This window comes from Bubalus bubalis, chromosome 7, assembly GCF_019923935.1.
Source record: "Bubalus bubalis isolate 160015118507 breed Murrah chromosome 7, NDDB_SH_1, whole genome shotgun sequence".
Classification (NCBI taxonomy): Eukaryota; Metazoa; Chordata; class Mammalia; order Artiodactyla; family Bovidae; genus Bubalus; species Bubalus bubalis.
Genome location: NC_059163.1, coordinates 58513808 through 58528250, shown reverse-complemented (window position 1 = coordinate 58528250; position 14443 = coordinate 58513808). Strand labels below are relative to the sequence as shown.

General features: G+C 32.7%; 1 protein-coding gene across 3 annotated transcripts in view; it reads left to right on the top strand.

The window, feature by feature from the left end:
• Nucleotides 1–14443, top strand: part of UBE2K (ubiquitin conjugating enzyme E2 K) — a 75992-nt gene that overhangs the window by 36601 nt on the left and 24948 nt on the right. Inside the window, exons 2-3 of one of the 3 annotated variants that reach the window (XM_025290145.3) lie at nt 9215–9308; nt 13491–13549. The exons of 1 other annotated variant lie outside the window; for it this stretch is intronic. In XM_025290145.3, the coding sequence (XP_025145930.1) occupies nt 9215–9308; nt 13491–13549 (153 nt within the window). The remainder of the gene's footprint in view (nt 1–9214; nt 9309–13490; nt 13550–14443) is intronic. One more of the 3 variants, XM_044945970.2, reaches the window with a different exon arrangement.

Below are 14443 nucleotides of genomic sequence, written 5' to 3'. Positions count from 1 at the left end.
GACCAGGTATAATGGGTGCTTTCATCTTTTCACTTTCCTGTTGCTGTCCCTCAGGCTTTTAAAAGTGTTCTGTAACAAAAGTTATATGTGTGTGTCTTTAAAATAATTTTCATACAGCACCATAGCCTCTCATTTATCTCAGATTCATAGTTCTTTGTTTTCATACCCTAAGGGATTCCTACCCCTCATTGCCAGTTTCTTGTGTGTGTTTTCAGAATTGTGTGTGTACATGTTTAGGCTTTCACTGCGAAGAAAATAATGTTTGCTTATTTTTCTTTATGTAGCCTTAAGAGTGATGTATGTAAAATCTAAAGTCTCTTTGAATTTGTGTAAAATAAAAATTCTAAATGATAAAAATCGTGTCATAGTATAAATTTTTTTTTTAATTGGCAAACAGCAGGGCATCATGTAATTGATGATAATGAAATAGTATATGCCGTGGCTCCTACGTCACTTTTGGAACCAGCCTTTGCTGATTATTAGCTTTGTGTGATCTCTTTATGTCTTAGTTTCCTTATTGGTAGACACATGAAATTATTATGAGGGTTAAATGAATTATTACAAATAAATCCGGATACAACTTATAAGGTATAGTAGCTATTATTATTATTAATCTCTCAGCAACATTAGCTACGCTTTGAAACATTTTTCTTTCTTTGGTGCCAGTGATAACAGATGATCCTGAATTTTCCTCTTGCTCACCATATCATCAGCCCAGATCACTCTGAATTTTCAGCTGTCTACTTGACATTTTGGATTTTTGTAGACATCTTTTTTCAACATGTCTAAAATGGAATTTTTTATTTTCTCTCTTGCTCTCTTCTTTTATTTTCTCTTCTCTCTTTCCCTTTTTAATTTTCTGTCTGACCCCTCAATTTCATGTTTCCTCATCTTAGTTGTTTTACCATCCACCCAGTGGAAAATCAAAACCATAAGAGCGATCCTTGTTTCCCTCTTTAAGATCATACACTTGCAATTTGTAATAGCTAAGTCCTATATATTTTATCTCCTGCCTCTCTTAATTCAGCTACTTCTCTTCATCTCAGTGAACTATCTAATAATTCTCACTGGATTCCTAACCTTTTCCTGGGTATCTACTTTAACCTCTCTCCAGGCATTTCCCTCCCAGTACAGACAAGTTGTTTTAAAAGACCCAAACCTGTTTGTCATGCCACAACTGTTTTTCTCACTGTTCTTCATGACCCTGCATAATCTGGCTATTGCCTACTTTTCCTTCCTCATTTCTGCTCTTTTTTTCCCCTGCTTTTTTATTCTGTGTATTTTAGTCACATTGGTGGCTTTTCAGTTCCTACACAGGCCAAGTCCTTCTTTGCCTCTATTTTCTACAGGATGAACTTTCTGCCTGAAATGCTATCATTGGCCTTACCTAAATTAATCTTTAATGATGGTTTCCTCAGGGAATCTTCTTCATGACTCTCCTAGTATCCTACACTTCTTTTAAAAATTATATAATTTATTTTTTGACTGGATTGTGAAAATTGATAAACATCTTTTACTATTGTGATTATGTCAAAAAAATTAACTTGCTGTGTAATACCTTAGAATGAAAATTTGTTTATGGCTTTAGGTTATGTTAGAGAACGTTGCTCTTGATGCTTTTACCACCAGTACCTATTTGCTTTGTAGATAGTGGGTACTCAGTAAATATTCATGAAACTAGTAGGTTCAGAACCTTAATTATTCTGCATCTGGATTGTGTCAAGTGTGATGACAACAGTCTAGAAAGTAAAATTTGAATGGCACACTGTTGTAATTGGAGAGGCTACTACTTCCTGGTTCTCTGGAGCTGCACTGCACCCACTAGCTATGTGTGACAGTTTTTCCTTCAAATTAAAAAAAAAAGCTACTCTTTTGAATAATTCAGTGATTTTTAGTATATTCATAGGGTTGTGCATCTATTACCAGTCCAGAATATTCTCATCATCCCCAAAAGGATCATTACCCATTAATAGGTTCTTCTCATTTTCCCGTCCTTCCCCAGAAACCAATATTTTACTTCCTGTTTCTGTCAGTCTGGCTGTCACATGTGGCTTTGGAACACTTGAGGTGTGGCCATTCCAAATCTAAATGTTTTGTAATTGTAAATTAGACGCTGGATCTTGAAGACTTAGTATTATAAAATGTGAAATGTCTCCGAAATTTTAATGACATGTTAAAATGATAATTTTTAATATGTTGGAAGTAAATATTAAAGTTAATTTCTCCTGTTTCCTTTTACTCTTGTTAATATGATTACTACAAAATTTAAAAATGCGTTTATGGAACACTCTCACAGCATACACAAAAATAAACTCAAAATGGCTTAAAGACTTAAATATAAGACACGATACTATAAAACTCCTATAAGAGAACATAGGTAAAACGTTCTCTGACATAAATCATATCAGTGTTTTCTTAGGTCAGTCTCCCAAAGGCAAAAGAAGTAAGAGCAAAAATAAACAAGTGGGAACTGATCAAATTTATAAGCTTGTATAGCAAAGAAAACCATAAAGAAAGCAAAAAAACCACTTATGGACTACGAGAAAATATTTGCAAATGATGGAGCTGACAAGGGCTTAATTTCCAAAATATACAAACAGCTCACTAACAACAACAAAAACCCAATTTTGAAAAATGGGTAGAAAATCTAAAGTAGCCATTTCTGTAAAGAAAACATACAGATTACCAGTGGGCACACGGAATGGTCAACGTTGTTAATTATTAAGAGAAATACAAACTAAAACTACACTGAAGTTTAACCTCACACCAGTTAGAACTGGCCATCATTTAAAAATCTACAAATTATAAATTTGTAGGAGAGGGTGTGGAGAAAAAGGAACCCTCCTTTATATTACTAGTGTGAATGTGAATTGATACAGCCACAATGGAGAACAGTATGGAGGTTCCTTAAAAAATTGAAAATGAAAAAAAAAAAAAATTGAAAATGGAGATGCCATATGATCTAGCAATCTGATTCCTGGGCACGTATCCAGACAGAACTATCGTACAAAAAGATCAATGCACCCTAGTGTTCATAACAACACTGTTGGGTTGGCTAAAAATTTGATTCGGTTTTGGGTAAGGCGGCTCTAGTAGCGCTTAGCTGTCTTTAACTTAATTTGAAACATTTTAGATTGTATTGTGACAGTTGTCATATCAGTGTGCATTAAAAAAAATCAAAATTGGTGAATTTTTGTGTAGTCATTTTAATATTGAAGATGGAAGAAAAAAGTAACATTTTCAATATATTGTGCTTTATTATTTCAAGAAAGGTAAAAATGCAACTGAAAGAAAAAAAGATTTGTTCAGTGTATGGAGAAGGTGCTGTGACTAATCGAATATGTCAAAAGTGGCTTGTGAAGATTCTGGCTGGAGATTTCTTGCTGGCCAATGCTCAGTGGTCAGGTAGAGCAGTTGAAGTTGATAGCGATCAAATCAAGGCATTAATTGAGAATAACCAACGTTATGCCAGGCTGGAGACAGCCAGTATATTCAAAATACCCAAATCAAGCATTAAAAATAATTTACAACAGCTTGGTTATGGTTTTAATCACTTTGGTTTGGGGTATAGCATAAGTTAAGCAAAAAAAAAATTTGTTGACCATATTTCCATGTGCAATTTTCTACTTGTAAGGAAAACATTCCGTTTTTAAAACAAATTGTGACGGGTGATGAAAAGGAGATACAGTACAATAATGTGAAGCATAAATAGATTGTGGAGCAGGTGAAATGAACCACCACCAACCACAGTAAAGGCCAGTCTTCATCCAAAGAAGGTGATGTATATGCTAGGATTAGAAAGGGGGTCTTCTGTTATGAGCTCCTTCTGGAAAACCAAATGATTAATTCCAACATGTACTTCTACCATTGAGATCAACTGAAACCAGCAGTCAACAGAAGTGTCTGAAATTAGTTAACAGAAAATGCATAGTCTTTCATCAGACTAACACAAGACTGTTAGTTTATTTGTTGACCAGGCAAAAACTGTTACAGCTTGGCTGGAAAGTTCTGATTCATCTGCCATTTTCACCAGACCTTTCACCTTCAGATTTCCATTTATTTTGGTCTTTACAAAATTCTCATAATAAATATTACAGTTCCCTGAGACTGTAAAAAGCACCTGGAAGTTTTTGTTCAAAAAGAAAAAGTTTTGGGAAGATGGTATTATGAAGCTGCCTGAAAAATGGCAGAAGGTAGTGAAACAAAATGGTGAATGCGTTGTTCAATAAAGTTCTTGGTGAAGATGAAAAATGTCTTTTATTTTTACTTAAAAATTGAAGGAACTTTTTAGCCAACCCAGTATTTACAATAGGCAAGACCTGGAAGTAGCCTTGTTGTCCCATCAACAGATGAATGGATAAAAGAGATGTGAGATACATATATGTATACATACACACACATGATGGAATACTACTCAGCAATTAAAAGAATGAAATAATGCTATTTGCAGCAACATGGATAGACCTAGAGATTATCATTACTAAATGAAGTCAGAGAAATATCATTTTATACCACTTACAGGTGGGACCTAAAAAAAAAAGTTAAAAATATTGAATTCCCTAGTGGTCAAGTGGTTAGGACTCTATGCTTTCATTGAGGAGACCCAAGTTCAATACCTGATTGGGGAACCAAGATCCCACAACATGCATGGCGTGGCCAAAAAAAAAAAAAAAGCAAATGAACTTATTTACAAAATAAAAACAGACTTACAGACATAGTGTACAAACTTACAGTTATCAAAAGGGGGAGGTGGATAAATTGGGAGTTTGGGATTAGTAGATACAAGCTGCTGCATATAAAAAGATAAAACAAGGTCCTACCATTTAACACAGGTAATAACTATGTTAAATATCCTGTAATAAGCCACAATGGGACAGAATATGAAAAAGAATATATATGTATAGCTGGATGATGTTGCTCTATACCAGAAGCTAGCACAACATTGTAAACCAACTATATACCTCAATTTAAAAAAATACAGTCACTTATGAAAAACTGGAAGAAAGTAAAGTATATTTGTGGTTTATGTTCTGTTTCTGTTGGATAGCCCTTATCTAGAATTTGTTTTTTGTAAGTACCACTAATGCATCCCCATGGCCTCAATTTCCCATTTTTCTTAGTTTCTTAGTTTTTCTAGTCTCTTAAGTTTCCATATCAGCCCTGCTTTGGAAATATGACATGTCCTAAGCTTCAGGTTTTTAATTGCTTAGAAGGTAGAAATCTGTTTTCTTGAGCCCTGGAATAGTAGGGAAAACATGTTATTTATGTTAAATTATGAGAAAATAATGGCAACTGTTAAATCTTTAAAGCCTTATTTCCAACAAATAAGGAAGCATTGAATTTTACATTTATTTACATGATAGTAATAAGCAGTGTTCCTGAATTTGGTAATTGTGATTTGTCAAGGGAACAAACTTTTAAATAGCATATGAGAATTATCAGTGACTTCAGGGGTCATTTAGAATTATATTTGCTTATCTGAAATTTGGATTTAAATTGTATTTTAGAAAACTTTCCCCAGAATAAATAGAAGAGAGGCTAATGTGATAAATTGGCCCTTTAAAGTACAGTTTCAAAGTTTTCTGCTCCAGCATCATCATCAAAAGTCAACATATTGCAGTGTTAAGTGACTACTATACATTTAAGCATTTGTTTGGCGTTATTAGTGCTGTATTCATTAAATTCCCCTATGACTGTATATGGTAGGTCCTATTATAATCTGCAGTTGACTGAGGATGAAACTGAGGTACGTAATGGTTATTTAACTTGGCTCAGACTCAGGTAGCTAATGAGTTTTAAACAGGTTAAACAAAAGTAGCTTTATACTTTGTGCTTTTGTGATAAAATCCTTCAGTTTTTAACAGGAGAATGTAAGCTCCAAGTGGGCAGGGGCTTGGTTTTGTTACTTAGTTGTTTCACTGACATTTAAGATATAATATGTAGTAGATCCCAGGAAGTATTTGAAAGATTTTGTGATTTTGATGATGTCAGTTCATCAAGAGACTTGGTTTTAAGAATCTACCAGAATTGCTTTAAATTCTGCACTGTTGCTTGTTAGCAGTAATGTTCGTTTATATACCACTTCCAGATTAACTTCAGTATTATGTACTGTTTTGTGTACTTCATGCATGTTATATCAATAAAATAGTTTATTTTACAATTGTTTATTAGGAGCTGTGGCTTCTTTTCATCTCTTTTCCTTTTATGTGTTGGAAATGTATTGGAGCCATAAGGAAACATCAGAAAAATCAAGACAACTAGAGGTTCCACTGTGTGTTTAGATGAGTTGGGAGAAGAAAGTATAGTAAAGCACCTTCCAGCTATCCTCAGAAAAAATGTATAATGATAGTAGCATTCTTTAAGGTTTTATCCGAAAGCCTCAGCCTCTCTGGTGGTTTTGGTCATTAAAATTTAGAAACATGTAATTTTATTTTTAGAAATTACAGTTTCCATTCTTAGTTTGAAAACAGGCCTGTGAAATAAATTTTATAAAACAGGGCTTGAAATCTAAAGGTTTTTGTAATTAATATTTTTAAGGGAAGGATACATGTGCTACTTCTATCCAGGAAATTTTCATTTAATTCTGAAGTATATTCTCATTTTATAATAAAATTGAGAGTTAGATGGTAAGTGACATGCCTGAATTAACATCACAAGTAACTGGCAGAACTGGAAATTAACCCCTTTCTGTCTGAATCCAAAAGCTATGATTTTTAAAAATATTGTCTGTCATTTTGCTATTTTCTGTCTTTCTCCCTTATAGTTCTGAGTCTTAAAGTGGGATTTTAAATTAGTTTGTGTGGGCAGTGGTCTTGGAGTTTTGGATTGTGGAATACTGGATGTTTGCATTAGAGTATGAATGTAATAAAGAATAATTGGCATGATATAAAAATTAAGCTGTGAAAAGTCTTCATCTTTAACTTTCCATAAAAACCGACTCTAGAACCAAGTACTTCTTTATAATGGGATTCATCATGGTGATGTATTTTCTTGAGCTTTTGTAGTAAATTTTTATACACAAAGTTTTCTTTCCCTGGAGTGCAAAAAATAAGACCCATTTTTCTCTGAGTTATAATTTGGGGGGAAATGAGGGCAGAAATAAGGACAGAGGTATGACAGTTAATAATTCTTTAGCATTTTACTGATCAGACAATTGGGGCAGTTTGCAGGGCAACTTTTCTAATTTGTTACTGCTTTCTACCCTCCCCCAAACTTTAGTGTAAGAGTGTTCTTTAGTATCCTGCAGTTTTAGGGTTATTTACTTCTTTGGGGGAAGCAGATACTGTGGGGTGCTATAGAGAACTTTGAAAGTATTCATGATTTGCAAGATCCACTTACTCTTGTTTTCCTTAGAAGTCTTAGGGAAGAAAAATAGATTCTGTAAGTTACACTTTTGGCTTTTTGGCCAGTGAACATCTAATACCTCTGATTTTCATTTTAACCTTCTTCATTCCTGTGCTTACTCAACAAAGTATTTTACCATTACTAAAGTTGTACGTTTCATCCTCTTCTGCAGATATCAAAGATGATAATGAATGACTTTTTTTTTTAGGGCATAGGAAGAAGTTCCCTATTACGCGTATTTATAATTAAATCTAATTTGGGGTTAAAATTATCTTCAGAAAAATATGAAATACTTTAATCTCAAATGCAGAAATGGTTGTGAATCTAATTCTAGTTAAAATGCATAAAGTAAGATTTTTAATCCTGTATTATTAAAAATAAGATAAAAGTCACATAAAATCTTTAAAATTTGGGTTTGAAAGTTATATTTTTTCTGTACTTAACATTCAATACTAACTTATTTAGAAAAAGTGAAAATGATGGTATCTTCTTTTGGGATGGGGGCAGTTAAGGACTTTAATAATTCTTACATTTTTCCATCTAGTAAGCAAGATTAAGAGGTGTGTTGAAAAGCAAAAATTTTCTTTTGAAATCTTATGGGGCTGTCTTTTGTAAGAGTACATGTGTCACTTAGGTATAAAGTGTAAAGTACAAAGTAAGTTGTTGTTTAGCCGCTAAGTTGTAGCTGATTCTTTGTGACCCCAGGGATTGTAGCCTGTCAGGCTTCTCTGTCCATGAGATGATTTCCCAGGCAAGAATACTGGAGTGGGTTGTTGTTTCCTTCTCTAGGGACTCTTCCTGACCCAGGGATCGAACTCGAGTCTCCTGCTTGGCAGGTGGATTCTATACCATATGGGAAGCCCCACAAAATAACTAAATGTAGATAAATATTTAAATCCTAACCAAAAAATGAAAACAAAACCTGTATTTTGAGGAATTACGGTTTTAAAAATTGAGAAAAGGGGAGGATTGTTGTGTTAGGTGAACAGACCAGTAAGATACTAATGAAGGTTACAAAATCTAAGTAGAGAGCCCATTTGCAAGCAAGTACATGTGACCACTGAAGTGAATCCCACTGGAGGGTTTTCTGAATCACAGTCATTATTTACTATGAGAATGGATTGTTAAAGATCATTGAGAGATTGAAGTGATAAGATTGATATGACAGTACTTTGAGAAATGTACAAAATATAGTAGATGTAGATAAATATAATATAAAAATCTGTTTTGAAAAGTAAGTAATTGCCACTGACGTAAACTAAGCAGAAAAACAGATAGAGGAAGGCATTGGAAATTCTAGTGAGGCATTTAGGCTTCAGGAAATTGTGTGGAAAGGGATTAACTAGACACTTAGGGCTTTCATCATCCTGCTTGATGGTGTAATATTTTCAGTTAACCTACACACCTAGAAATTTAATGAGAGTGTATAGCCTAAATGAGTTTATAATGACCCTGAATTTTCTGTTTGTTTTCGAACCCATGTATCCCAGGGTATCAAATGGCAGTGTTCATCTATAGATGAATAGAATTATCACTTTGGATCTAATACACATGAATTTGAGGTATAAAATAGGTGTTAGCTGTTTTTCTCTAAACATTCCTATAATAAAGTCAACAGGACATTGTACTATTATTCAGAATGGCATAATGTCGTTAAAAACATTGCAGTTAAATTTTGTTAGTGTTTTTGTTTTAAGTATTCTTCAGATTGGCTCATTACGTTCTTGAAAATTACAGAATATTATTTTTACTAGAGTAGATAAGCTTATGAAAGAATGGGTTTCAAAAAATTTTATAGGTAATACTTTAATAAAAATAGGTTTTTTTCCTTGCTGATATAACTAACATTTATTTTCTGTTTATTTTTAAGACGAGCAAAAATCAAATTAAAGTAGATCTTGTAGATGAGAATTTTACAGAATTAAGAGGAGAAATAGCAGGACCTCCAGACACACCATATGAAGGCAAGTACTTTTTTCTGTATCAAAATATTGTGCGTATTAGAACTTATCTGAAACACTAAATCAGAAAAGTCTTAAGCATTTATAAACTACATGGAAGGTAACTTCATTTGGCTTAAGGATATATACAGCAGTTTTTAAATAATAAATTTAGATACTTACCTAGACCGATTTTTCTTAATGAATTTTAGCTAACTTTTTTCTTTTCCCAAAACAAGATTTAGTAGAGCTAAGCTACAGGTTATATTATGTTAGAATTTAACAGTGTAAAATTAAATTTACATCTACATGTTAAACATTTAACTTACATGAACTCTCAGTTACCCTTCATATGGTATCTGTAACAAATTTTGTCTTAAATTTCTGACTTATGTTTATTTTTTAAAGCAAAGTTCCTCTTCCCTGTTTATCATTTAGCATGTAATCCACTCATGTCTTTATGCAGGCTGTATTCAAAATATTTAATTTTCTTTATTCAGGAAAGCTTTAAGTGATCATTTCAAGGCATATAGAAAAGAAAGGAGGCAGCTTTCCTGAACTCTGTTGACAAACTAAGTCTTTATACTTTAGACCATGGAATTGGGGTGGTAAGATACGGAAAGGAGCTTTGTAAGCTTTTTATTCACTCATTAGGCAGATCTTCAGTAGTGAATATTATTATATATCTGAGTTTATATGGCATAGCCAAGATTCTTGCATATAAGAGGCATTCACATATTTGATAGAAGTCATGTAATATTGTTTGTAGTAGTAGCATTTATTGAGTTCTTACTTATTTTGAGGTTTATGTGTCTTTTCTCATTCAGTCCTTAAAACATATCTAATGAGGTAAGTACAGTTATCACTGTTTCATAGATGAAGAAACTTAAGCTCAGGAAAGTTAAGTAACTGTTTAAGACATCTAAGCTGCACAGCTGGGATTTGAGTCCCTAATAGCCTATGACTCTAAAGCCTTTTTTTCTAATCTCTTTCTGCTCTTGAATAAAACAGGATTGACTGATTGATGGAAGTGGCGGTGATGTCTTTTTTGAATGTAGTGGTTCTGTAATGAACAATAACTTAAAGTTTTTCAGAAAAATTCAGCGTCCTAGACTATTTTTCTGTTTTCATTTGAATTTTTAAAGTCCCTAAAATATCCTTAGCACATTCTACCAAATCTGAAATGATATAATTTTGTTATTTGTTTTATAGTTCATATGAGCCATTTCTAGACTTACTTAAATTTTTATAGTGCCTCCTATATGCCAGGCCTCATCTGGATTCTTTCATGAATAGCTATTCATGTAGTCCTTTTGACAGTTGTTAGTTGGAGAAGAGATCTTGAGTTATCTTGCAAAAATCAAGTTCGTCCTTAGTAGCATATGTTATTTATGATATACTAGCTTCTTCTGAAGGCATACATTATAAATATTCTTGAATTACTTTTTTTAGGTTGTTTAGATGTGTTTTTAAAAGATAGTAAGACAGTAGCATTATCACCCTGCAGCTCTTCCAGTAAATTGATATTTATAAACAAGAGAGCTCCTGAACTAGACAGAGAGTTTGTTACTTTCTTAGCAACTGTTAGTAAAGGTACATGAAGTTTTTAAAAATTGGACAATACACACTTACTTGCAGGATGATTAAGTTATAACTATACCACATTTATTAGTTAGAAACAAGCTTGATAATTTTTAAGTGCTTATTTCTGCTGCTGCCACTGAGACATTAATGTTTGATAACATTAGTTTTAATATGCTTCTTGGGTATGTATTTGAAGTAGATTAATTTAAATTGTATTCTTATAAAACTATTGAACAGAAGTTCATTTTGTTTAAGAAAAGCATCATTTGAGGGCATTAGCTTAATACTTTTTTTGCAACATGAATGGAATAAAATATTTTGATTATGTGTATCTCAGGGCTCTTGATAAATTTTGAGGGTGTTTTTTTTTTTAATCTCAATAGCTAAGGCAAAAGTTTACATGGGAATGTTAAATTGTTAATAGCCATCATTAAGAAATCAGGCAGCTATTTTATGTAGTGTAGAAAGTAATCAGATTGAGTTAAAATGACTATGTTATTGTATATGTTACCTCAGTTTTCTTCTTTTGCCTTAATGGCTCAGTGGCAAAGGAACAATTTAGTTCTTGAGCCTTTCTCCCTAAGAGCTGTTTTAAATTTACAGAGTCATTCTTAATGTTAAAAAAAAAAAAATCTCACTGCTACCCCAGCTTCCCTTTGGACTAAGTTAAATTTAAAAATTAAAGATGTTTAATATTAAAAGCTATTCTTCAAGAAGTAAATATTTTATAGTGAAAGCTGTTACGATAGTAATATAGTTATTGAGTATTATAAAGCTTTCTTAGTTGTGTTGTTCTGATGTATATCAAATAATGTTCCAGTTAATGCTGTATTGATTATATATTGAAGTTGTCAAATAATGCAAGACAGAGCATACTAACAGCATATGGAGTAGAAATAGGATTTGGGGGACTCTAGGGTCCAGCATTATTTCTATAGTATTTCAGGGCTCTCATACTGCTCCTAAGAGATTGTTTTGGACATTAAAGAAGGAAAAACCTTATATGAAAGGTTATAGAGACAGTAATTTGAAATTAATGGAAAAAAGTAAAGTTCATAGGAAGGAAAAAGAAGACTGTGCATATTACTCAGGCCAAATTTATTATACCTATATTTGAAGCTGACATTTATAACTCTGAACATAAAGTTATCTCTGTGTACACAAAAATTTCCTGAGGTCCTCTTCTCTTAGCTCTTTTTCTTTTGTTTCTTTTTGGCTTCTTTCCTTCCTGTTTCACTGCTGTCACGTGCTCTGTGCTTCAGGCATCTAGTTCTACTTGTATATCAGTCAGTCTGAGATTCTATTAAAAAGAATAAGCAAGAAAAGAAGAATTGGAACCAAAAAGGGCGAAGAAAGTGGTACCAAGTGAATTACTTTTCATTCTCAGATCTGCATTCATTTATTCCTAACAGTGAAAGAAGTGAAGGATACACTGAGGATTGAGTGTATAGAATTTTGAAATCGATAGTGTTCCTAGTGCACAGTTACTATTTGTATTTTATTACTTATGGAAAATTTCAGATACATACAGAAAGCAAATGGTATAATGAAACTTCCATGTACTCATCAGCCAGCATTAATAACTATCAATTCATGGCCAGTCTTTGATCTAATTCGCTTGATTATTTTGAAGCAAATCCAAGATGTAGTTTTATATATAACTATTTCACTGGCACAGTTTTGTTTGTTGTATTTTGGAATGGTAAATACTCTATGTTAATGGAACATAAAATTTTAGAATTAAAAGTTTCTTTAGAGTTAGGACTCAAATCCAGTCTGAAGTCCAGTGCAAGACACCCCCTTCAGAGTTTTCTGAGGGGCAGTTATCCTCCCTTTTAATATCTCAGTATGGAAAGCTAGATAAACTTTTTTTAAAAAATACCCTGTTTAGCTGCTAGTTGCTCAGGATAACTTCATACCAGTATGTTGCCTACTGTGTATATATTACTGTTGAGAACAATCTTTTTGTAAAGTTTTGCATTTTATATACGTATTTAGAGGAAGAGAGTAGGTTTTTGTCTTTGTGCCTACCTCTTGTCTTATTGTTGAATTTTGTTTTTTAAATTTTAACAAGAAATATTGGCATTTTATGTCCCAAATAAAAGTTTGGGACAGTTTCACATTTGAGAGAACCAGTTTGATACAGATTTTTTCAGTTTATGGCATAATCTGTGTATCTTTATTCTCTGTACCTTCTGTGCCTTTATACTTCCCTACTGTCTTTCCTTTTTTCTTTCCATTTTTTTGTCTTATTTAGCACCTCTTATCAGTGTGGACTAAAGGAAGCAAAAGCAGATAGAACCTGTACTCCGTAATTGTTCCAGTGAAGTCTTTGGCATTGGATTGTCTATAGATTTAATGTATTCATCCATCTCTAGTCCGATTATTCACTGATAAGCTAGTATCAGTTGTATAAAATGGGTATTCTGTATGCTTTAAGTGACCTTTAAATTAAAAACTAGTAATATTTTGTCTGCTTCCTTTTTGGGTTTCAACTTTAAAGTGAATCTGTTGTAATTGAATATAAAATAGTATATATTTTGAAAAGTTCTATCACTATATTTGGCTTCACATATTTGAGGCAAGCAACATTCTTAACTTTCTGTTTTCCCCATTTTTTAGGAGGAAGATATCAACTAGAGATTAAAATACCTGAAACATATCCATTTAATCCCCCTAAGGTATTGTAAGCCCATTTTTATGCATGAACTATATTTCTTGGTTCATTTAATTAATATATACTCTAGTATTTATTAAAATTACACGTTTTGTGTGTGTGTGTGTTTGCTGTGTAAATTTGGTGTGGACAAGGTTTCAGGTAATGGCAAACAATTTGCTTCTGGAATTAGAATGAAAAGCAAGCTTCCTTAGAGGCAGCTAGTAATGTATTTAGACAGAACAAGATCTATATCTGACAATGGCTTAAATTCTAGGTCTGGTAAAACTTGCAGTGTCCCAAATTTAGAGAATCTTATACAAATTTTTTTTGCTTCAAAGAAATATATATATATATATATATATTTTTTTTTTTTAGGGAATAGTGTATTCTGGATTTATTCAACATTTATTTGAATGCTTTGTGCCAGTATAGCAATAAATAAAGCTTTTACTGTCCTTGCTGTCATGGAGCTCATGTTCTAGTGGGATGAAAAAAATGAACAAACATTGCAATTGTGATAAATGTTAAAAGAGGAAACAGAATAACCTAGGATTGTGTATAACAAGTGGAACTAACCTAAACTTACATTTTGACTGAACTGCTTCCTTTACCTCTTTGCTTTTACTATCATCACTATTTTAGTTTAGGCTTTCAGCTTTACTTCCCATGTTTTGCCTGTTACTTAATCACCATTTCATTTTTACCACTACTGTTCATTGTTTGTAGTGCTGTACTGTAAATCTTCCTAAAGTGAATTTTTGATCATGTTTCGTTTCTTCTCTTTCCTTGTTAATAGTATAACTCCTTATAGCGATGGGCATTTAAAATCTCCTATAACATGCCTCTGTGGTCTTTTCCATCCTAATCTTCTGCCACTTTCACCCACAAAATTGGTTTCATTTTCCAACCTAGATTA